General features: G+C 58.9%; 4 protein-coding genes across 4 annotated transcripts; all 4 read right to left on the reverse strand.

Annotated features, from left to right (window-relative positions):
• Positions 1 to 389: 389 nt before the first annotated feature.
• BJ171DRAFT_487281 (Ctf8-domain-containing protein) lies at positions 390 to 1,476 on the reverse strand. The gene is made up of 2 exons (XM_053109272.1): positions 1,114 to 1,476; positions 390 to 975 (listed from the first exon to the last, which is right to left on the reverse strand). Exons 1-2 carry the CDS (start codon positions 1,381 to 1,383, stop codon positions 721 to 723), a joined length of 525 nt encoding a protein of 174 aa, XP_052970869.1. The 5' UTR covers positions 1,384 to 1,476; the 3' UTR covers positions 390 to 720.
• Positions 1,477 to 1,613: 137 nt separating this feature from the next.
• BJ171DRAFT_487283 (Tat binding protein 1-interacting protein-domain-containing protein) lies at positions 1,614 to 3,574 on the reverse strand. Its single transcript, XM_053109273.1, has 8 exons — positions 3,410 to 3,574; positions 3,125 to 3,259; positions 2,926 to 2,978; positions 2,645 to 2,737; positions 2,385 to 2,403; positions 2,228 to 2,298; positions 1,940 to 2,128; positions 1,614 to 1,778 (listed from the first exon to the last, which is right to left on the reverse strand). Exons 1-8 carry the CDS (start codon positions 3,453 to 3,455, stop codon positions 1,710 to 1,712), a joined length of 675 nt encoding a protein of 224 aa, XP_052970870.1. The 5' UTR covers positions 3,456 to 3,574; the 3' UTR covers positions 1,614 to 1,709.
• A 5,763-nt stretch (positions 3,575 to 9,337) lies between these two features.
• On the reverse strand, positions 9,338 to 12,143 carry BJ171DRAFT_168282 (uncharacterized protein). The gene has a single exon (XM_053105934.1). It carries the CDS (start codon positions 11,685 to 11,687, stop codon positions 9,591 to 9,593), a length of 2,097 nt encoding a protein of 698 aa, XP_052970871.1. The 5' UTR covers positions 11,688 to 12,143; the 3' UTR covers positions 9,338 to 9,590.
• Positions 12,144 to 15,023: 2,880 nt separating this feature from the next.
• BJ171DRAFT_487339 (Cullin-associated NEDD8-dissociated protein 1) lies at positions 15,024 to 21,192 on the reverse strand. Its single transcript, XM_053109274.1, has 12 exons — positions 20,892 to 21,192; positions 20,529 to 20,698; positions 19,786 to 20,301; positions 19,538 to 19,643; positions 19,218 to 19,390; positions 18,837 to 19,106; positions 17,293 to 18,481; positions 17,036 to 17,196; positions 16,341 to 16,878; positions 16,071 to 16,187; positions 15,752 to 15,823; positions 15,024 to 15,583 (listed from the first exon to the last, which is right to left on the reverse strand). The coding sequence occupies exons 1-12, from the start codon at positions 20,934 to 20,936 to the stop codon at positions 15,143 to 15,145; spliced, it is 3,798 nt and encodes a 1,265-aa protein (XP_052970872.1). The 5' UTR covers positions 20,937 to 21,192; the 3' UTR covers positions 15,024 to 15,142.
• Positions 21,193 to 21,279: the final 87 nt, after the last annotated feature.

Raw genomic sequence — 21,279 nt, forward strand, 5'->3', positions numbered from 1 at the left:
TCGGAATCCACCACTTTTTCGCCGACGGCGATGAGGACACCGAGCCTGGCGACTCCGAGTCTGCCACCTCCGAGCACCCCGAATGAGCGTGCGGCGGCGGGTGCCTTGGCCGCGCCGAATGCCCAAAGTCATTGACCAGACCACGACCATGAACAACCAAGCGATTGACATTGTCAGCCCGGCCCAGCAGCGCAGCACACCGCGGACGCAGCACCAGCAAATACTCACACACGTTTTGATTGCCATGGAGATACAACATCTCATTTGAACTGCAACTCCCCTAATTTACAGCGTTCATGAAACGGGACCGCCACGCCCTTGTCGCTTCTATTTTTGATGGGAATACACATTGATCCTCCACAATTGCCATCCACGGTCCCGGGGAGTGCGTCCCGCGGAGTGCGTCCCAGGGAGTGCGTCCCAGGGAGTGCGTCCCAGGGGCACCCTCAATCGATGGGGTGGGTATACGGCACAATGGATGCAACAATATAGCGGATGTCATTCCAACAACTGAGGCGAACGATCCCAGGAGTGGGTTGCATGAGCTCCTTGCGGTGCTTTGAAGCTGATTCTGGCCAAGACAAAGCGACCAAAGGCTTTCCTCGTTCTCGCTTGAACTGTGGCAGTCGCCTTTGGGGGCTTGGGATTCAACACTTGGCCAGTGGGAAAGCTACGATTCAGTGTGTTCGTCCTCGGAAACGAGCTCGAAGCACCGTGCAGCTACTTCTTCAGCTGAACGAGTCCTTGGTGGCGATCAGCAATGATGGGCTCGGGGCGAAGGTTGAAGACATATTTGGATCTGAAGATGGTCAGAACGTCGTAGCAGCTGTCGGTGGTGCGGCTCCGCTGGTCGTCCAGAGCACCATCGCTTGGCGGTGCTTGCTCGATGTGTGGACACACCATGGCGAGAGGCTTGCCAAGATCGACCTTGGTGCCCTCGAGACGATGATGGCCGATGGTAAGGTAAGGCCGACCCTGAAGTAGAGAAGCAACCCGTGGGGAGGGAATGATGGGGAGCCCCGGAGATGGTCAGAACGTTCGCAGTCCTCCACGATCCAGAGCAGTGGTGTGAGGGGAGGAGAGGAGCGGGTGCGATGGAGAATCGGGCTCTACCTTTTCGTTGAAGTGGAGCTCGCCGACATGAAGCGGCTGCTCCGCGGCACCGGCCGCAGACCGATCAATCTCCAGCGTGCCCTGCAGCTCAAGGAGGACCCACGGCAGAGGCGAATCGGCAGTCCCCGAGACCGGCAGGGATGCCACCTGTGTGTCGCTCCGTGCAAGTGGGTCCGATCCCGAGAGTGAGCCTGCGGGGATGTGGAATTTGTAGGTGCCCTTGGGCACCGATGGGAACGCCGGGCGGGTTGGCAGGGCGATCGTGACCATCGCAGAGGGCTTTGGTGTGTGCAGATAGCGTCGGTGCGGCAGATCTCGACGAACGATGCCTTTGCCGGCTGGCGGTCTGCGTCGCCAGATCGATGAACGACGGATTTTGCAAGCACCGCAACAGGCGCGGAAGGCATCGCAGCCCATTTGCCCATATTTGGTCTTGCGCAGCCGATACTGGCCCAGTCTGCAGCAATGCGACACTGCATTCATGGTGCAGCGGCGAGATTCCCATGGTGATCGAGGCGCTCGCAGACAGCGCCGAGCATGATGTATTGCTGCATCTGCAGTGCGTGGCAGCCAGCCACAAAGGTGCAAGTACAAGATCACTTTGAGAACGGGTCGGCGTTGACGTCCATTCCCGCCATTTCGTCTGTTTCGATGCCAAGCTCCTCCTGCGGGAACAAAAGATAAAAACGATGGCATGTGAGCCGACTTGCAGAGCATCGCGGGTGACCATCCAAGTGTGCGGCCAGATCAGCATGGTGGCCGACAGATCAGCATGATGGCGGACGGTCAGGAAGTGACATCGCAGTTCCAGTGTCCGACGACACACCATGAGCTCCGACGGCTTGCCAGGCATGTTCTCGGTCATGGCGCTCCAAATGTCCTTGAACTTTCGCTTGCGCTTCTTCCACATGCCCTTCATCTTCTCATAGTTGTTGACGATCTTCTTTCTCTCGGCATCGGTGATGCGGTCGCTGCCTCCACGGAGAGACTCGAGCCGCTTGAGGTAGCCTTCGTTCTGGATGAGCCCAGGGACGCACGGATAAGGAGGACATACATATAAAGACCATGTGATTCCCAGCGCCTTTTCGGCTTCTTGAGCAAGCAGATAGCCCACCTCGGATTTGAGGGTCGCCAGTCGGGTCTTCATCTCGGCGCTGGTCAAGGACGAAGTCAAGCCGCTCAGGGCTGGGGTGTCGAGCAAACGGTCACATCAGACGCAATGCGCAACGAAGCCGCACCATGCCATTCCAGGAATGCTCGGACAAACTCACTTGCTTGCGCTTGCTTGTTCTGCGCAGGGATGCGTTGCCAGGGGAGGGATGTGCGTTTCATGGGAGAGATATGGCAAGAAGGCAGAGTGGGGTGCAGCAACAAATGCGACCGACAGTTGGTGAGTTGAATCGCTTCTGTTTGCTGGCGCGATGCTCTGTTCGCTCATGCAATCGGAGGTATTAACGACGGACACTGCACGAAAGTCATCGGCGGTCCATCATGCAGTCGCCCATGTTGTTGGTCTTGAACTCATTCATACATATGTTTTTAGAGTGACGATTTGGTCCCGCAGTTGGACAATCTTCATATCCATATCAGCAAGGATTTCGGTCGAAGGTGCTTCTCCTTCATCCTGAATGAAGCAACGGGGAACTCACTGAGCAAGGCGAACGACTGTCGAATTGATCCGCGGCTTTGAGAAGTGCTTGGGGAAGCCAGTGGACACGCACGCTCCAGCCAGAACGACAAAAAAAGGAGGGTGAAAGTCTCGAGATGTTGAGCTTCATGTGCGGAGGCTTGCTGGTCTGATGCCCGGCTTACCTGCTTTGCGGCATAGACCCATTGTTTCCCGTATAGCTTGCCGTGGATTGTTTCTGCCGAAACCGACGACCGCGGATTTGAGAGATGAGATCAGCTGGGATGCCACTGCTGTGCGGAGGGGTGTTCTGGCGCCTCCACCATCTCTGCAGTTTGTCACTTGTTGCGACCGAGGAAAGAGGAGGAAGGAGAGATGACTCACGCTCCTCTTGCATCTGCGTCAGGATCTTGGTGACCACGGCCTTGCCGATCTCGCCCTTGAGGTTGTTGAAGACATCGACGGCGCTATAGGGGCGATTCTGTTTCCGGAGATAGCCCAGGATCTGCGACTCGTGATCTAGGATTCGACACCGGTTTCAGTGTCGCGATAACGTCGACAGGATGAGCACGCTGATCTGGCATGGGGCGGGCGGGACGGTGTTCTGGACAGGAGAGGGACAGAGCGACGATTGGACAGTCCCGATGCACGGCTTCGAGGGCGGCGCACCTGAAGGCGATCCAGACGAGGCCTTGGCCTTCTGAGGTTTTCCCATGGCTGAGGGGGGCGAGAGTCTGACAGAGGGAGCTGCTGCTGGGTGATGGCCGCCAAAGCAGCCAGGTCCGAGCCAGCGCAGGGCGAGACGGAAACAGAAACGGACCAACTGCGCAGTCGGCCAGGGCGAGGGCATGTGTTGGCATCTGACGAAGCAAGCCGCCTGCGCTCCAAAATACCCAGCCCCAGAGTCGCCGTGCATCGATGACGTAGACAGTCAAGCCTACGACCCTGCGGACTCTACCTTTCGATCCTACGAGAACTGGCCCTTACAAATATTGTCAGCGACTGCGGAGCTTTAACCCCTCACTCGGTTGTCAACACAAACCGAGGACCGGACTTATAAGCATCCCCCTTTTCCCTCGAGAGAGGACGATACCCTCGTTTTTACTCCTCATTCACTTACTTTCTTATCTTAAGTGGATTATCCTCTTTCGCCTTGGGCTCATGATTGTTCATGGGAGCACCTAAGACGTGACCATCGATGTGCTTTTGGCAAAGCATTTGGATGCAACGTGGTTGTTGCGTCCACACCTACACTTTATTCAGAAAAAAACGGGACAATATAGCCGTTTCCATGAACATGTAGTATGTGCTGTGCTTGCGTCAAGCAAAGCCACAAGAAATAAAACAGATCACTTTGGCAGCCTCCGAGTGAACACCACCGGTCGCTCTCCGGTCTCCACAATCGACTTGCACACTATGATCATGTTGCGCGCCGCATTGACGTCGCGATTCCACACTGTCTGGCAGCTGGGATTCTTGCAGCTCCTGACAAAGTGGGAATTCGCAACGCTGGGCGCATCGAGTTCTTCCAACCGAACTGGCTCCAGGCACTTGGAGCACACTTGCGAGGTGTTGAACTCGTTCGTCGAGGCCACCTTGACGCTTCCGTGAGGGTGAGTGGGACGGCGTCGGTGGTGCTCGAACTGCTCAAAGTACTGAGCAAACCGCTGCCTCCGAGGGCTGGATGCATAGCCCTTGCCCTGTCGCCATGACGCATTGCCAAAGGCGATCACCACATCGGTCCGTATCGGGGCGTGCTTCAGGACGGCCTTGCACATCCTGTCGACGGCCACTTGGCGTCTCTTGTGGCCTGTGAAGCGATGGTGACGGGCCTTCTTGCCAAGGTGGAAGTCGAGCTGCACTCGCAGCTCCGGTCGCAGGACATGGGTGAGATGGACCTTGAAGGCCTCCGAGGACGACACCTTGGGCGAGGGAGTGGTCGATATCCAGGTCTCGATGCTGAGTCGATACTTCATGGTGTTGTGCCACTTGGTGTTGGACGTATGGCCACACATGTGCTGGTAGTGGGCATTGGAGAATGAGACCACCTCGTCTTGGTGGCCCGGTGCTTGGATGACCGCCGTGAAGATGGAGCCGACTCCAGGATCGATGCCAATCCAAGTGGTACGGTTGGGGTCTGGGTCGCCGATGTGGGCCTGGATACGCTGCTCGGCAGTCGGAGGAGGCTCGGAGGTCTCGGTGCGATCGGTTCGAGGCAGAAACTTGACGAGACTGATGGTGCATCCAATGCCATCGGTGCTGATCTCGTAGTTGAACAGCTTCTTGTTCACGTCCCGTTCTTGGAAGAGGGAACTACGCAGCTTGAAGCAACTGCGCCAGAGACGATCCTGGTTGTTGACACCGTCCTCACCTTCTTCCTTGAGCATGTCCCTGGTGAGTCCAAGACGATGTTCGGTGTAAAGGAGTTGCCAGAGTGCGACGGTGTCGATCTTGACATACTTGGCCCTTGCAGTGCATAGAGGAACTATCGTGCACACGGCCGGAGGAGTGTCGACGGCGAGCTACTTGAGTGCCCACTTGAGCCTGGATGCCAGCTGGTTGATCTTGGCCTTGGTGGTGCCGAGCTCCGACTTGGCCGTGGTGAACCTCTTGTCGTCGGAGGGGATGCCTCGGGCAGTGAGCTCGTCCAGCTTGGCCTGGCGCTGCAGCTCGGTGACTCGGAGGGCGGGCATGTCACAGTCGATCCACTTGTGGACATTGTCGACCATCTTGTCTCGGGCGAGGATTCCCACATGGTGTGAGAGGCGATGGAGGGCCCGGAAGCGGTCCTGGTCGCTGCTGTACCGAAACTCGTCCAGGACGTGGCCAAAGTCCGGGTAGAGGAACTCGAGATCGGCCTTGGGTGGAGTCTGCCCTGGTTTCTCGAAGAGCTCGAGACAGGCCTCGATGGCTTCGTGCTTGTGCTTGTTGGCTGGGAAGACGGCAGCGCAGAAGCGGCGAAGGAGTCGCCAGTAGGCCAGGTCGAGGTGGGTGGTGCAGTTGGTAGCATAGGCATTGACAGCCAGTGTGAGAAGCTGACTGTGAGCACCATCAGGCAGACGAGGGGCCGGAGGCAGGTCTGCATGCCGAGTGGTCTGGTAGTCGCGAAAGGAAGCGACCAGATGCTCGTTGTATTTCTTGGTGTCCCTGGCCGTCGAGAGGGCACCAGCCTGGACGATCGTGAAGCATTGGCGGATGAAAGCAGGGGTGGACTTGGAGATGACGGGGACGGGAAGATCCTGCTCGATGCACCGGAGGATGTGCAGGTTGAGCAGCCTGGATGCCTCGAACTGGATCTGGGTCATGGCCTCGACGGTGGCCTGGATCTTGTCGCGGAGAGCGGGATTGAGACAACAGCCATCCATCGTCTGCTTGAAGCAGCCGAACTGAGGGGCGGATGACCTTCCATCCACGAGTGGGACGACAGAACTCTTGAGGGGCCGGTATTTGGGACACTTGTTGGTGTTGCAACGTTCGTGGTCGGTACCGTCGCACTGGCGACATCGCTTGCCGGTACTCGAGGAAGTAGATGGACCAGGCTCGGTGGGATCGACATCCATTGGATCTGCAGAAGCAGTGGTGGTGAGCAACGGAGCAACAGAGAAACAAGCATGCGTGGGGTCAGAATACGAACCAGAGACAGGCTCCGACTGTGACTTGGCTTTCTTGGGCCTGGGTGGCCGAGGCTGGCCATCACCGGCACCCTTGCGCTTCGGAGGCATGGGGGCAGAGGATGCTGGATGCCTGCCAGTGGTACTGGTCAGAGCAGAGACGCTTCTTTATCGTACAATAGCGCGATGATCAGATCAAGGCGAGATGAGGGAAGAAAGCAGCAGGACGAAGGTGCGGCATTTATACCCGAGAGCAGGAACCCGTCTGCGCGGGCTGGTTGGAAGTGACCCTGTTCAAAAATCGCCGAGAGGTTCAAGCCAGGGATTTGAGCGTGAAAATGGCGGCGTGATTGGGGAGCTCAACCCCAAATTGGAGGAACTCAACCCCAAAGAAGTTCTCGATGGGATTGAAGTCGGGCGAGGCAGGTGGGGTGAAGATCACTGACCATCCTCGGCGCTCGATGCAGTCCAGGACAGCCCTTGTCTTGTGCATGCTGACATTGTCCATCACAATCACAGAGTCGTCTGGGAAGGTCGCTCGCTCAAAGAACTCGACCATCGAGTGTGTCTTGAATGATGTGGGGATGTACATGCGATGCAGCACACCAGAGTGGTTGATGGCAAATGCAGCCGAGACAGACTTGTGTTTCATGTGATTGCGCTGGCGAAGCGGAGCACCCTTCGGCGAGTATCCGTAGAGAGGGAAAATGGATCTCCTGATCCCTGTCTCGTCGACAAAAACGAATCGCCGTGGGTCGATGGAGCGGACCTGGTCCCTGAACTGTGCCACTCGCTCATCCAGTCGCTTGGACTTGTAGAGGTGTGTTGCCCTCTTGTGTGAGAGACCTGCTCGGTGGATGGCAGTGTGGCAGAGTGAGAGTGATACTTTCCTCTGGAGGATGGACTCGAGCTTGCATCGCAACACAGGACCAGTCTGGAACGGGTCCTGTTCAATCAGGGTGCGAATGACTGGATATGCCTGCTCGAAGAAAGTGGATCTGCGAGCTGGGACCCGGGATGGGTCATCCAGCTTGCATCCTCGGTGCCATCGATGGATGGTGCTCTTGGATACACTGAATATGGAGGCGACCTTACGCAGGCTATGGATGAGGGCGTAGCATCGCAATGCGGCGGTGCGAAAGTCGGATGTGTGGCGAATGGTCATGGCCAGCGCGCGATAACACTGGGTAACAAAATATTCGATGAATGATCAAAAACCCGGGTGTCCCGTTTTTTATTGGATTGCCTGTAAAACACTTGAGCCCCTTGTTGTGTTTGGACTTGTCACGGGCTTTCCATTGGAAAGGAGAGCTTGGTCACGGGGGTGGATCTCTTGGATTTCCACTTGGTTGGTGTACTTGGATGGGGCCACTTGAGCGAGCTTATCGAGGACATCTTCGGGTTCGGTCTGTTCATCGACGTTTAAACCCATAATGAACGAGTTAACACCAGGGTTCAACCCCAGGAGGTAATATTGGATCGCTTCCATTGAGGAAATGTTGACACCAGCCGAGCGGGCAGCATGTTCCGCAATTTCATTGGGACCACGAGTGGATCCGGAGGAGGATCTCGATGCTACCATGTTGGCGGAGGTGGATCCGGGGAGTGTGGTAATTAGCTTTTAATTTAGAAGTGGATTAGAACGAATCAGTCAATTTAGAAGTGGATTAGAACGAATCAGTCGCCAAGAGCATGCACTGTGGATCCAGCGTGCTGAAAACAATGGTTCACATCGTCTCGTTCGGTGGCAAGCGCACCAGAGTTGGCTCATATCATGTTGTTCCCTCGGCCGAGATCGATCAAGCGGGTGGATTCATTTCCTTGGGTGTCTGCTCACGAAATCTGATCGGCAGAATCTCGCACACCAGCACGAGGGCCGATCGATCGATTGGCACTGTTCGGACCACGTCATTCTCTCCGTCGTTCGTGCACTTGCTTGTCGATATCGCTGGTCATGCATGACTCGCTGTGCCTCTTGCTCCCGGCTCGTGCTTTGCATCTGGGGACTCACTCCTGCTCACGGCACATACAGCCGACAGCGCTGGACACTGGCCGCCTGCTCGTCCTTGTCCCCGGAACAAGCTGTCCCAGCCAGCCAGCCCGCAGATTGGGCCAATCGCCATCGAGACCCTTGCACAGACAGTGGCGTCATGGCCCCTCGCCCTCTTCCCGTATCCCTCCCTCCCCAATATTCCCTCCTGTGTCACTTCCTGCCCTTTCTTTCTGTCCCTGTGGACCTCGGCTCAGCCGCCCGAGCAGAGTTCAGCGGCCGAACGGGTCTGGCAGCGCCGCGAGGGCAGGCAGATGCACAGGCAAGTCAGTCCTGCGGACCCGGTGGGAGGCACAGAGACCCAGAAGCAACATTTCGCTCTATTTTTTTTTGGGGGGGGGAACGAGGCGAGCATGAGAGTCGAGTGAATGCGTTGTGATGTGTGTGATGGCTGGCCCCAAAGCCTGCGGGTCACGCAAAAAAAAAGGAGAAAAACAATCCAAACAACCAACAGCAGGGAACAAAAGAGGGAACGCCGGCATTCGTACTGCGTCTCGCAGGAGGGGGGGATGAAAAGTGTGAATCCACGGACGCGATGGATGAGGAGAGAGGTTCTCCGTGTCCATCATGGACATATCGGGCACGCCGAGATCGGGGACAAGCAAATGGAAGGATGGAGGGGCATCAAGCACGAGACAGAAACAAAGACGATGACCAAAACAAAGAGGATGCTGGCGTGGTGATGGATAGAGGCAGAGTCGAAGCGTGGGGGGGGGGATCAAGAGCAACAACAACAACAAAAAGGAGGCGCTGGGCCAAAGGTTAGGAACTCTGACAGAAGATCGACGATCGTGACAAACAGAGCGAGGGCATGGTTGCGTCGAGCACGAGCCGACAACTTTGCAACGCGGCAGCGGTACAGCGAGCGATAGTGCTGCCAAAATAAACCGGCGGATCGTGAGCGAGCAAAGTGAAGCTGAGTGGAGAGGGAAGGAAGAATATGTACAGTGTCGATCGCAGTGAAGGATCGGGATGAGAACGAGGGGCTCTGCTGTAGAATGACGGGTGGTGGTGGTGCTTGGACGGCCGGTCTGTCAGGTCAGTTGGTCAGAGATGTGTACGATTCCGGGAACGCCTGATCCGGGAATGGGGGAGGCGACCCCGATAGATCCCTTTGGCTACGGAGCCCAGGTGTTGCTTCTGCATATGCGCCTCGCGATCGCGGTCGAGATTAAACCGATGGTGGGAATTAGCGATGGGAGAGGCGCATGTGCTGCTGCAGCGACTGGGCATGGTCCGAGTCGAGGCTCTGACTGCAATCTTGCACGGAGCGGAGGTGGGCGTGGACCTGGGCGGTATTGAGCCTCGGGTCGCCGTGCTTGGCGTGGCCGAGATCGGGGTGCTTGGCGCTCTTGCAGTGGCCTTTGACCTGGGTCTCAAAGTCGAGATGGGCGTGGGCAGCCGAGGCATGATATCGGAGCCCATTCAGATTGCGGAAGCGCTTCTGGCAGCCCTCGACGCGGCACCAGTAGGGGCGCTGGGTGATTTTGATCGTGGACGAAGGTGATGCGGAGGAGACTAAGCTGGTATCTTGGCTCTGCACCGAGGTGGTGTCGTACTCGCAGGTGCCGTGGTTGGTATGGTAGCGCAGGCCGTTAGTGTTGCGATAGGTCTTGGTGCAAGCTGCATTCGGGCACTTGTACAGCCTGGGCGGGTTGAGAGGCATCGGCGGAACCGGGGCCTGGCCTTCATGAGGATTAGCTGACGGGGTAGGAGACGGGGGCAGATCGACGGCGACCGGGGCGGGTGATTCGATGGACTGCAGCAGAGGCGAGGGCTGCTCAAAATCGAGGTCGGGGCCGTGCGACGAAGGCAGGACTTGGAGACCGAGCGTTGCGGTGACATCCATGTTCGAGAGCGCGGGCTCATTGAGCGGGGCCGCCCAGCTCTCGAGTTGGTACTGGGTACAGCTCAGGTCGGTGCCAGGCGAGATCCGCTCATAGACGACATCGGGGAGGGCCAGCTCGGCGTTACCAAACTCGGCCGCATCCGTGGGAGAGAGGGTGTTGTCGACATAGTAGAGCGACGGATTAGAGAGAATAGCGTTGCTGTCATAGGCAGAGAGTGGATCGAATGTGTTGAGCGAGGCAGGAAAGTACGGTGGACGATCGTCGAATTTCGGAGTGTACATGTCGTCCGCTACGCTGGACAGGACCGGAGCCGAGCTGGGCATGACTGAAACCGAGCTGGGCATGACTGGGACTGCGCTGCCAAAGACGCTGGCCTCGACAGGGGCATAATACGGGATTGCCGTCGAAGCCGCGGTGCTGGATGGATAGTCAAAGGCTCGCGTCGTGAGGGGCAGCTGCTGATGGAGCTGAGTCTGCAGAGACTCCAAGGCGTGTTGCCGCAGATGCTGCTGTTGATGATGATGGTGATGATGCTGATGCTGATGATGTTGTTGTTGCTGTTCGTGCTGAGGCTGAGGCTGAGGGTGAGGATGCATCTGCAGCTGATGCTGCGGCGAAGCGGTTCGCCCCGAGAACATGCTCTCGGTCGGGCTGGTCATGGTATTTGCGCCGGCAATGTCGGCGGAGGACACGAGCTGACGGGTGTTGTAGCTCTCGGTGTCCATGAAGCCGTTGGTTGGGACGAGGTAGCCCAAGACTCCAGGCTTTGCATAGAAATCGGGTCCGGCTGGGCCGACAGATCCGAGTGCCGAGTAGGCCGGCGAGGACATGGCAGAGGACATGGCAGAGGACGGAACGGGATCAGGCAGCATCGGCTCGGATGAGGCGAGGGAGATCTGGGAGGAGGATGCCTGGGAGATGGGTGTGTCGGGCAGGCACATGTCGGTGTTGAGGAAGGCCGGCATGGCTGGGCGGGGAAGACCCTCAGGAGACATGAGGACACAGTCAAAGTTTTGGAAGGGGGGCTGCGCGGCAGCAGGATAGCGGGGCGACGACGGGGCCGAGAGGCTCTGGTTCGACGGGGGTAGCAATGAGGACGATGACGGAGGAGGCAGAGGCGGAGGCGAAATCCATGACTGGTTGGTCGGATACGGGCTTGAGTAGCGCTTTGAAGGATGGCGGTGAGGGAGAAACCCGCTGTGGGGTTGCATGGCGAAGGTATAGCTCGAGAGGGGAAGGGGGGGGAGAAAGTTGGGTGGGCAGGGAAACGAGCGGGTTTCGCCAGACAGATTGCAGGCAAGGGACACAGGCCAAGGACGATGGCGAGCGAGATGCGGAAAGGGCCGTCGGTGGGCCGGGGCGGGTGAAGTTGGGCTCGGCCAGCAAGAGAGGGTCGCAGAGGGTATCGGGATCGGCGGCTGGGCGAGGCGGGTCATTAAATAGGCACCTCGGGGCAAGGGCGAAGGACAAGACGCCGAACAAGGCCGAGCGAGGGCGGCCGGGCTGGGCACACAACAAGATGTGGCCGGCAGGCACACTTGCCTTTTCTTGGGGCCTTGGCCGGTGGATGCTGCTCAGCTCGCACCAAGGAGCAGAGGGCGACTGGGGCGGACGGCTCGCTGTGCGGGCGGGCCTGGCGGTGGCTTGTCAGCGGGGGCTGTATGCGCGGGTGTCGGGAGCCGTTATGGGGGGGTATCTTGGGAATGCGACGGAGTGATATATAATCCGCTGGATGCGATATCCAAGGTGTGGATGTGATATCCAAGGTGTGGATGTGATATTCAAAGTGTGGATGTGATATTCAAAGTGTGGATGCGGTATCCAAAGTAGCGGATGCGATAGTTAATATGTCACCACTTGCTCAAAAGCAGCGGATGCACTGGCTATCCGCCACACTATCGCCGGTGCGTTCCATTGAGCTTCGCCCTCGCAAGGCATGGTTTTGCTGCCGATTCACCTTGAATCATCCTGCCCCCCCGAATCGTGCGCCTCGCCGATCAAGGCCGCCTTGCTTCTCGTCGCCTCGATCGGTACTCTGCACATCCCGCCGCACAGGCCAATGGTGCCCATGGCGCTTATCTGCCGCCCGCCGACCTATTGCCTCGCCGCCTCGCTGACTCGATGGCTTGGCGACCAGGACTTGGATGTCGTTGGTTCGCTGGCTCGGGGATTCAGTGGCTTGCTTGCTGTGCTTGCGTACTTGCTGTGCTTGCAAATTCACTGGCTGGGATGCGTCGTGAGCAGCCCCGTTTGTCAGGCCCGCGATCGACTCGGCCCTTTGATTACCATTGCAAGTGACCACCCAATGACTCTCCCGCTGCTCATCGTCGTCTTGGCGATCCTCGCTCTATCATTCGTCGTTTGCCGATCACCTGTGTGCTGACGTTCCCAATGCCACCTCGCATGCCCCTGCATCGGCGCCTTGGCCACCCCTCCCCCACGGCACAGCTCGAGGCTCCGAACATGCACCCCGCTGCAGCATGCGTCTTCTGGCGCTGGCTGTCCCGCGTCGCTCGCCCTGGCCACCCCCCCTCGACATCCCAAAATCCCCGTTTCGCCCATGGCCCGTCCGCCTTGCTGGCTTGGGCAACTCGTGTGCGCGGCCACAACCAATTGCCTCGCCGCCACGACGACGCGGCCATCAGTACTTCAGTCTGTGCGCGTGTGTCTGCACTGGCTTGGAGCGCTGTACCGCGGTGTGCGGCGGCCGTGTCCCTGTGGCAGTGACACACACAGCGCCGCTGTGCTGCGTCGGTGTGACGGATTGCCGCACGCGTCTGCCACTGGGCGCCGTTTGGCGCTGTCGAGGTGGGTTGGCAGTGTGTCCTGGCATGTTATATGGATACGATCGTCATCAGTGCCGTCGACGCTGCTGTTACAATCATGGGCATAGCCATCATCCTCATCATTGTCGCCGCTGCGTCTGGCGTCTTCCTGTTCCATCGCCGTACCGTCGTCGTGCCGACTGCAATCCCCTCCTCCAGCCAGCCAGGCAGCGACCCTCTGCAGAACTCTGCCGCCACCCAGCCGCCTCATCGAACATGGCCGGCGGTTTCCGGCTGCCCACGCGTGTCGTCTGCCTTCCCCTTGCACACGCCGCGCTGCGCTGTGTCGGTGCCGCACGCGCACTCTGCGCGGTCGCCTGTGCCGCCAGACAAGCCAGGCCCGCAGCAAGGCCCGCAGCAAGGCCGTGGACCAGCCCTTGTCGATCGGCCGCGGCGCACGGACCCGCTCTCGCCAAGGCATCCTATGGATCGCCCTTGTGGATCGGGAATGCCCCCCTCCTTGACGATCGGCGTGCCCTTGAGGACCGCGACGACTTTGTGGATCGGGCGGCCTTGGCGGATTGGATGGTCGCTGTGCAGCACAGGACACACCCTCGTCGCGCCAGAGCCCTCTCCATCCGCCATCCACCGGCACACAGGCGGTATACACTCGATACACACTCGATACACACTCGATACACACTCGATACTCGCTCAACAGGCAAATAGTGCACAGGAGCCAGCCGCCCCGATTCGCTGCCGCCTGTTGGGCGCCGTTATCAGCCCGTGTATGGACGCCCTCGTCTCCCAGTGGCGACAGCGCTTGCTCCGCCAGCCAGCCAGCCAGCCAGCCAGCCAGCCAGCCAACCTCGCAGTCCTCAGCCTGAACTCGCCGTGCTCGTCGGCTCGTCTGGGTCTTACCGTCCTCTGTCGAACACGGGCCAGCCGCCCCAGCACGGCGGATGATCGTTGCGCCCGGCCTTCCCGTTCATCCAGCCGGTTCTCCCGTTCATCCGGCCGGTTCTCCCGTTCATCCAGCCGGTTCTTCCCTCTGCCCAGTTCATTTCCCCAGCTCATCCCATCCTTTTTTGTATAACCCGTGGCGCCCGGCGGGCTTGTCCTCCCTCGCGCCGCTCTGTTGGCTGTGGCCCTCGCCTGGCTGTGGCCAACCTTAACTCTTTCTGGGCTGCTGCGCAAGAGGGGGTGCGACCGTTCCTGTGCGCGCCGACAGCAAGGCCCCACCTTGTGTTGCCCCAGCTGCGCTGCATCGATTAGCCTAATTCGGGCGGGACGCCGTGCGCCGGCGCTGAGTGGTGCTTGTGTGCCCTGTCGACTGCCCCTGCACGCCGCCCGGTGCGGACACGCGTGGCGCATACCCGTCTCGCTGGGACCAATCCGCGCGCGTCCTCCGCGGCTGTGTCGCTGCGTTGAGCGGGCCGTTGCGCAATGATGGCTCAGGCAGCCGCAAGAGCGCCGTATCGAGCATGCTCCAACGCTCCTGTGCTCCAAGGCTCCTGTGCTCCAAGGCTCCGATGTCGTGCGGACTAGTCAGTCCTGGCTTGCATCTTCCTGACTCACATACCGTTACTCGTGACTCATTGCTCACCACGCCGTGCCTCGGTCATGCGCCCTGGTCACCGTCGTCCTTCTTCCGGATTTCCCTGCCCTGTCCCAGGCGCCCGCGTTCCTGCACGCACTGCACACCGGCACCAACCCCTGGGCCGCTCACCCTTACCTTCGGTCGCGGCTGTGGTGCTGCAAGCAGGTGACCCGCTTGGGTTCCTGCAAACCCGCCTGGCTCCTGGGCATGGAACTCCCACGCGGCGTGTGCTGCCAGCCCAGTCCCCGCAGCAGATCGACAAACCCAACCGGGCTGACTCATCGGCCAACTTACCTCAAGCCCCCACCAACGTCCTATGCGTCAGCCCGCGCGGCCGCCTCACTCCCTCACCACCAGCGCAACTTTCTTTCTCACGCCCCTCCCCCGATCGCTCGAGCACTGTGGGATCACAGGAACTGATGCGTTGCTATTGAGCGCCGCCAACAAAGATCAGAGTATCACCCAGAGCATGGAACTGCGACGGGTTGTGTTGCTCAACACAACTCCGGCGAGGGCATCTCCCTCTCTACACTTCCATCGACGTGCCCGCAGAGGCCGAGTCCAGCTCCTGCTGCGCGAGGAAGAAAAGCTCAGGGAAGGCGACCTTCTCCTTGCTGAGTAGCTCCTCAAACTTGGGGTTCGAGAACGGATCGTGGATCTGGCTGAGGATGAGCACCGTCTTGCAGGCGCTCACGGCTGCCTCCTTGATCTTTTCAATTTCCTGCTTCACGGCATTCTCCTTGGCCTTGGTCGTGATTGTGGCACGCAGGGCATCAACGGTATCGTCCAGCCTCTGTGCCATGGCGGTCGGGGTCAGAGTCGCAAGCTTCTGCAGAATCATGTGGCACAGGATCTTGACGTCATTCGAGGCATCGCTCAGGCCGATCAGCACGACGTTGAGGAACTCGTAGATCTCGAGCTGCTGCAGGCAGGTGTCTAGGAGCGTGTGCATGCACTCGAAAGCGCTCTATGTGCCGTCCAAAGGTAATACGATGTACTTTCAGCAAAGGTTCAGCAGACTTCCAACGCAACAATCGCAGGACCCCCCTCTGTCGACCGCCATACACCATACACCGCACACCATACACCGCACACCATACATCGCACACCATGCGCCGTCGGGCATTCGCCATACCTTGCGTGTCTCCAGTCCGTCATCCACAAGGTGCTTGAACGGGCCCATGATGACCTCGCGAATGAGCTCTTTCTATCTTGGCATCGCCATGGGTGGCCAACCGTCAGCGCCAAAACAGAAAGGCACCAGGTTAGTTTGCGAATCGCGGCGAGTCGAGTTTGTCTTCCGCACTCCAGAGCCAGATCAATCTGCCACGATTCACACTCCGGCTCGCCATCCTCTTGTTCCTGTCGTAGAACCGACATGCTCGCAGACAACGACCAGCACGCCATCCGATACAATCTGCCAGACAGCCCTCATCGACACGGCCCACACTTGCCTTCACAACAGTCTCTTGGTAGAGCAGCTTCAGCAGCTCCTTGAGCGACTCGCCAAGCAGATGCGGCTTGTTGTGCGCTACCAGGTTGAAAGTGCTCAAGGCAACCTTTCGGACGTTCTGGGTGATGGCGAGTTCGGTCCAACGTCAGTCTCGAGCAACGATAGCTGTGTCGTCTTGCCAGACCCCCATTCCCGGCCGTTCAAATTGCTCACGGTCCCCCCCCCTTCAATTCTGCTCCCTAGCCTATCCTGTGGAGACACTCATACGCACCAGATCCGGATCGCGGACAAGAGTCAAAAAGTCAATGAGAATAGGCTTGAGCATCGCCTCATACTCGTCGTGCTCGTGATGGTCGGTGAAGATCCAGCGAATGGCAGCCACGACAGTAGAGCGGATGTGTGGGCTCTGGCCGGTCAATCGAGCTTGCAGCTTGGGAAGGTACTTGACAGGATCGATCAGCGACAGCTTGCCCAGGCACGCCGCAATGATGCTTCGGGTGCCCTCTTCGTGCGTGGCCTCCGTGTTGCTGAACAGGAGCTCCCAGATTTCGTCAATGTACTCCTGAAGGGCCGTCTGGGAGCGAGCCGAGGTAGAGAACGTGATCGTTTCCTTCAGAGAAACGAGCAGGAGGTACTGGCTCTTGCCGCCGTCGCGGATACCCTGCAGGATTGGCGGAAGGTACTTGGGCAGGTTGCCAACGGCGATGTTGCCAAGGCCAAAGGCGGCCGCGTACTTGATCTCCTCTGAAGGAGAGCTGAAGTAGCCGAGGAAGGTGTCGGCCACGTTCGGGTACAGGGTCGAGATATCGCTGGGAGATGCAGGAGGGTCAGCAACGTCGGCGGACAGGTGCTGTGCCACTTGTTGAGCTTGGAACCCATCCATCCACCCACCCATCTACCCATCCACCCATCTACCCATCTACCCATCTATCCATCCCAACAACGGCCCTTTGGTAAACTCCTTACACTTGTCTGCCGATTTCACCCAGGCACAGGAGGCTGAGGTGTCGGACGTGGTCGCTCGAGGCCCCGTCTTCAACCTTGGCCACAAACTTCTGGATGAGAATGGCAGGCTGGGACGTCGAGCCGGACAGGATCGCAACTGATTTGGCGATCGCAAAGTAACCCTATGCGAGAATTGAGCCGATGAGTCAATCGTCTCTGTGTCTTTCGCTACAGAAAGCGAGCAGGGCGTGCTTGCAACAGGGAGCGCATTACCATACCTGCTTGGAGATGCGAGACTGGGTGCTCTCAAACACAGGTTCGACCAGCAACGCAATCGATTTTTCCGCGATCTGTGGTCCGTACGCCGTCGAGAGGCTGCCCCACAGCTTCAACAAGGCATCGAGGCCGGCGCCGGCGCTCACCAAGTGGGGCGTGTCCGTGATCACGGTGATCAGCGGCGGCAAGATCTGCGCCTCCACGACACTGACGAGGCCGTGCTCCTTGGGGCTGAACAGCACAATCGAGCAGAGGGTTTCCATGGCGAGAGGAATGATATGCGCATCCGAGTCACTGAGCAGCGGTCGGAGCTCGTTCAGGATCTCTTGGTAGGACTGCAGCGAGATCTGTGCGCCATAGACGCGCGCAATCGACTCGAGCGCCGCCAGGCTCGAAACTCGGAGCTGGCGCTGGGTCTTGCGCAAAAAGCCCACAATCTCGGCAATCATTTGGTTCAGGACGGGCTCGAAGCGGAGAGGCGACTTGTCTTGGGCCGGGGCCACCAGAGGGCTATCGAGAATGACCTTGATGCCACGGACCGTGACCAGGCGGGTCAGCTCGTTCTTGAGGCGGTCGAGCAGGAAGGGGATGGCCTGGGTTGTAACGTCGTGTTCGGGGATGAGATCGCCAGCTTGGGCCAGCAGCACCACGAGTGCATTGATGGAGCGCTCCTTAACCTCGAGGTCCACGTCGGTGCTCTGGAGGCGCTCCATCACCACCGTGTAGAACTGGTTGGCATAGCCGGCGGCTGTGCTCGACGGAGCCACTCCCTGCAGGAGCTCGGTCTTAGGTCGCAGAACCTTGACAATCTCGATCGTCACCAAGAGCCCCTCCGAGCGGATCTTGTAAAAGGGATCCGACAGCGTCTTGATGACAAGAGCTACGAGCTTGGCCAGATGTGGGCTGAAAACCTGGGGCTCGTGGGTCATCAAGAGCACGCGCAGACAGCCGAGCGCATCGATCCGGAGGTTGGAGGTGGTGGCGGTCTTGACCACTTGGGCGTGGGTGCACGACGTGCTGATCACGGGGATGAGCGCCGAAATGTGGGCTTCGAGGCCGCCCTGGAGCGTGGCGACAAGCTCCTTGAGCAGATTGAAACCAGCCAGACGAGTAGGAATGGACTTGCTAGACAGCTGGCGCAGGAGATGCTTGTTGAGCGTGGGCAGCTGCTGCTTGAGAGTCTCGGTCAAGCTGTGTTTGCAAATTGCAGTGGATAGGCGTACGCGGAGTTGGAATGGGGGGGGCAGTGTGTCAGCAAGGAAGAAAACAGTATGCGCTGCACCAACTGGCAGTGCCGAATCCAGGATGCACCGATCGTTACTAGCCAGGGCGTGGAGTCATGCCGTGGTTCATCCAACGACCAACGACCAACGACCAACGACCAACGACCAACGACCAACGACCAACGACCAACGACCAACGACCAACGACCAACGACCAACGACCAACGACCAACGACCAACGACCAACGACCAACGACCAACGACCAACGACTGACGATCACACCTGGCCTGCTATCCATCGAGGCCACACGACTGCCACTCACCCAGTGTTGGCCGAAATGGCCGTCTTGCGCGACAGCGTAACGCCCGTGACAATGCCAGTCTGCTTGACGAGCACCGTCACCGTGTTGATCACATCGATGCGCACGCTCTCTTCTCGCTCGCCAAAGCGTCGGATCAGCGGCAGCAGCGCCACCGAGTAGATCGTCTCGAGGATCTCTGTCCGTGTGGAGATGATCGAGCCCAGGAGCTTGGCCGAGGCCTTGCGGACCTTCCAAGAGCGGTCGTCGTCGTCCGAGTAGTCCTCTTCCTCCCTGCAAGGCACCAAGCATATCAAACTTCGTTCAGGATACAGATACACCAGTGGGCGGCTCTGAGGGCCTATCGCGATATTGCCGATGCTGCCGATGCTACTGGGCGCTTACTCCTCCTCTTCTTCGTCGTCTTCGTCGACATCCATCTCCTCGTCGTCGTCATCCTCATCATCGGTGCCGGCATAGTTGGGATCGTACTTGATGTTGACAAGGGCGGTGCTGATCACATCGGGAAGGAAGTCGGTGATTTCGCTTGGGCAGCGCAGAACGAAGGATTCGAGGGTCTGGTAGTGGCCACGTTATACATGTCAACGCCGTGCAGGCTGGCTGGGTACGTTCTGGGAGACGCCGACCCACGCATGCAGCAGCAGCAGCAGCAGCAGCAGCACAGAAGCAACACCGACACTGTATCAACATGGCAGAGGTTATACCTGAAGGCACACTTCGCGCAGATCCTCGTCGTCATGTTGAATGAACTGCAAAATGATTGGTACAAACGTCGACAGGTGGGGGCCTAGGCGCTGGGGGTCATAGCGGCTGCAAACAACATCAGTAAGGACGTCGGGTGAGCCAGGGGCAAGCAGCGGGCTTTGGAGGGGGGGGGTACAGATTTTGGATACCGTCGCTCTTGGAGATACCCTTCCGGTGTCCGATGCCCACTCCTCGCCGCTGGACTTACCTGAGCGTGCCAACGCATCCGACAAAGGTCCGGATCTGCTCGGCGTTCGAGCCCTTGGCCTCCCCGGTCAACGAGTCCCGGATGTACGAGATGAAGTCGACAAAGATCTTGTCGGAGGCGGTGGTGACCAGGATGCTGATGGCAAGCGTGCTGCGCTTTCGGACAGCTGGGCGGTTGTGACGAAGCAGCGGGATCAGCGTCTCCTTCACAGCGCCCTGCAGCTCGGTCTCGCTGGCGACGATACTGCCGAAGCGGGTCAGGATCTCGATCACGACATCGAGGTTGTCGATCTGGACGGTCTGGTTCTCCCTGAGCAGGGCGAGGAGACGAGGCATCAAGCGCTTCACGATCGTGACGGTGACCTGGGCATCGGGGGCCAGCTCAACAATCACTGTTTTGATTCCGATGCCGGCAATGTCGCGCAGGTCCTCGCTCTTGTCGACCATCATGGCGGACATGCGATCGACAATCTCGATGACCTGGACCTCGCGGACCTTTTTGATCAGAGGGCCAAAGCTGGCACCGGACCAAGAGATGAATGTTGTCAGTGTCGATGGAGGGTGAAGGAAGGGGAGTATCCCCACCAGGCCAGCTGTCGGGCGAGGTTTTCGGGTCGTCCACGCACCCGATCAGCCCCTCATCGCCGCTGATACCCGATTCCTGCAGCATCGGGCGGCAGCAAAGCGCAACACACTCGCCGTCGCTCGCCACCCGTTCGTTTCCTGGCCGCCAACAGCACGTACCATTTAACAGCCAGATTCTGGACCTCGCCGTTCTTGTCCTGGAGAAGCTTGAGCAGGGCGTTGACCATCTTCTTCTCAGATGCATCGTCGAGCGAGAAGGACGCTTTCTGGAGCTCGGTGATAAAGTCATTGGCGGCCATGTATCGAAAGTCAGAGTCGCTGTTGCTCATCTGCAAGGGACAGACATTGTGAGTTGGAGAGTCGCCGGAGACCGCTGCTTCGGAGTGGATCAAAGGCACACTGGCTCTCCGACACCTCGCTCTCCAAGATATCGTGCAACTCATGTTGCTCCAGCTGCCTGCACCGCCGTCCCTCCTTCCGCCCGCTCCTCCATCCCTCTCCTCTGCGTTGCTCTAGGCTGACCTTTTCCAAGAGCCCAGCGACCCAGTAGGCTGGATTCGACGACATGGTGGGGTTTTCTTTTGCCTTTGCGGGGGCACAGCGGTGCAGTCAAGGATCGACGGTGGGCGTTCGTCAAGTGCTCGCACAGGGAAGCGATTGCAAGGGAAGCGGGCTGGGGGCGATCGAGGCAGAACCCTTTGGGCTGGACACGGCCTTCCAACCCTGGTATCACGTGGCGGACACTCCTGGCTTTGGGCGATCTGTCGCTGGTGGCGCCCATGATGCTGGTGCAGCCGCATCGGTCGTTGTTGGGCCATGCTCGTCCCCAGCAGCAGTCCGGCTCGACACAGACACGCACGATCCACTGGGCCAATGGCTGCACTGCATGGCTCCGAGGCTCCAAATGCAG

Source organism: Polychytrium aggregatum, assembly GCF_025602895.1.
Source record: "Polychytrium aggregatum strain JEL109 chromosome Unknown BJ171scaffold_3, whole genome shotgun sequence".
NCBI classification, from domain to species: Eukaryota; Fungi; Chytridiomycota; class Chytridiomycetes; order Polychytriales; genus Polychytrium; species Polychytrium aggregatum.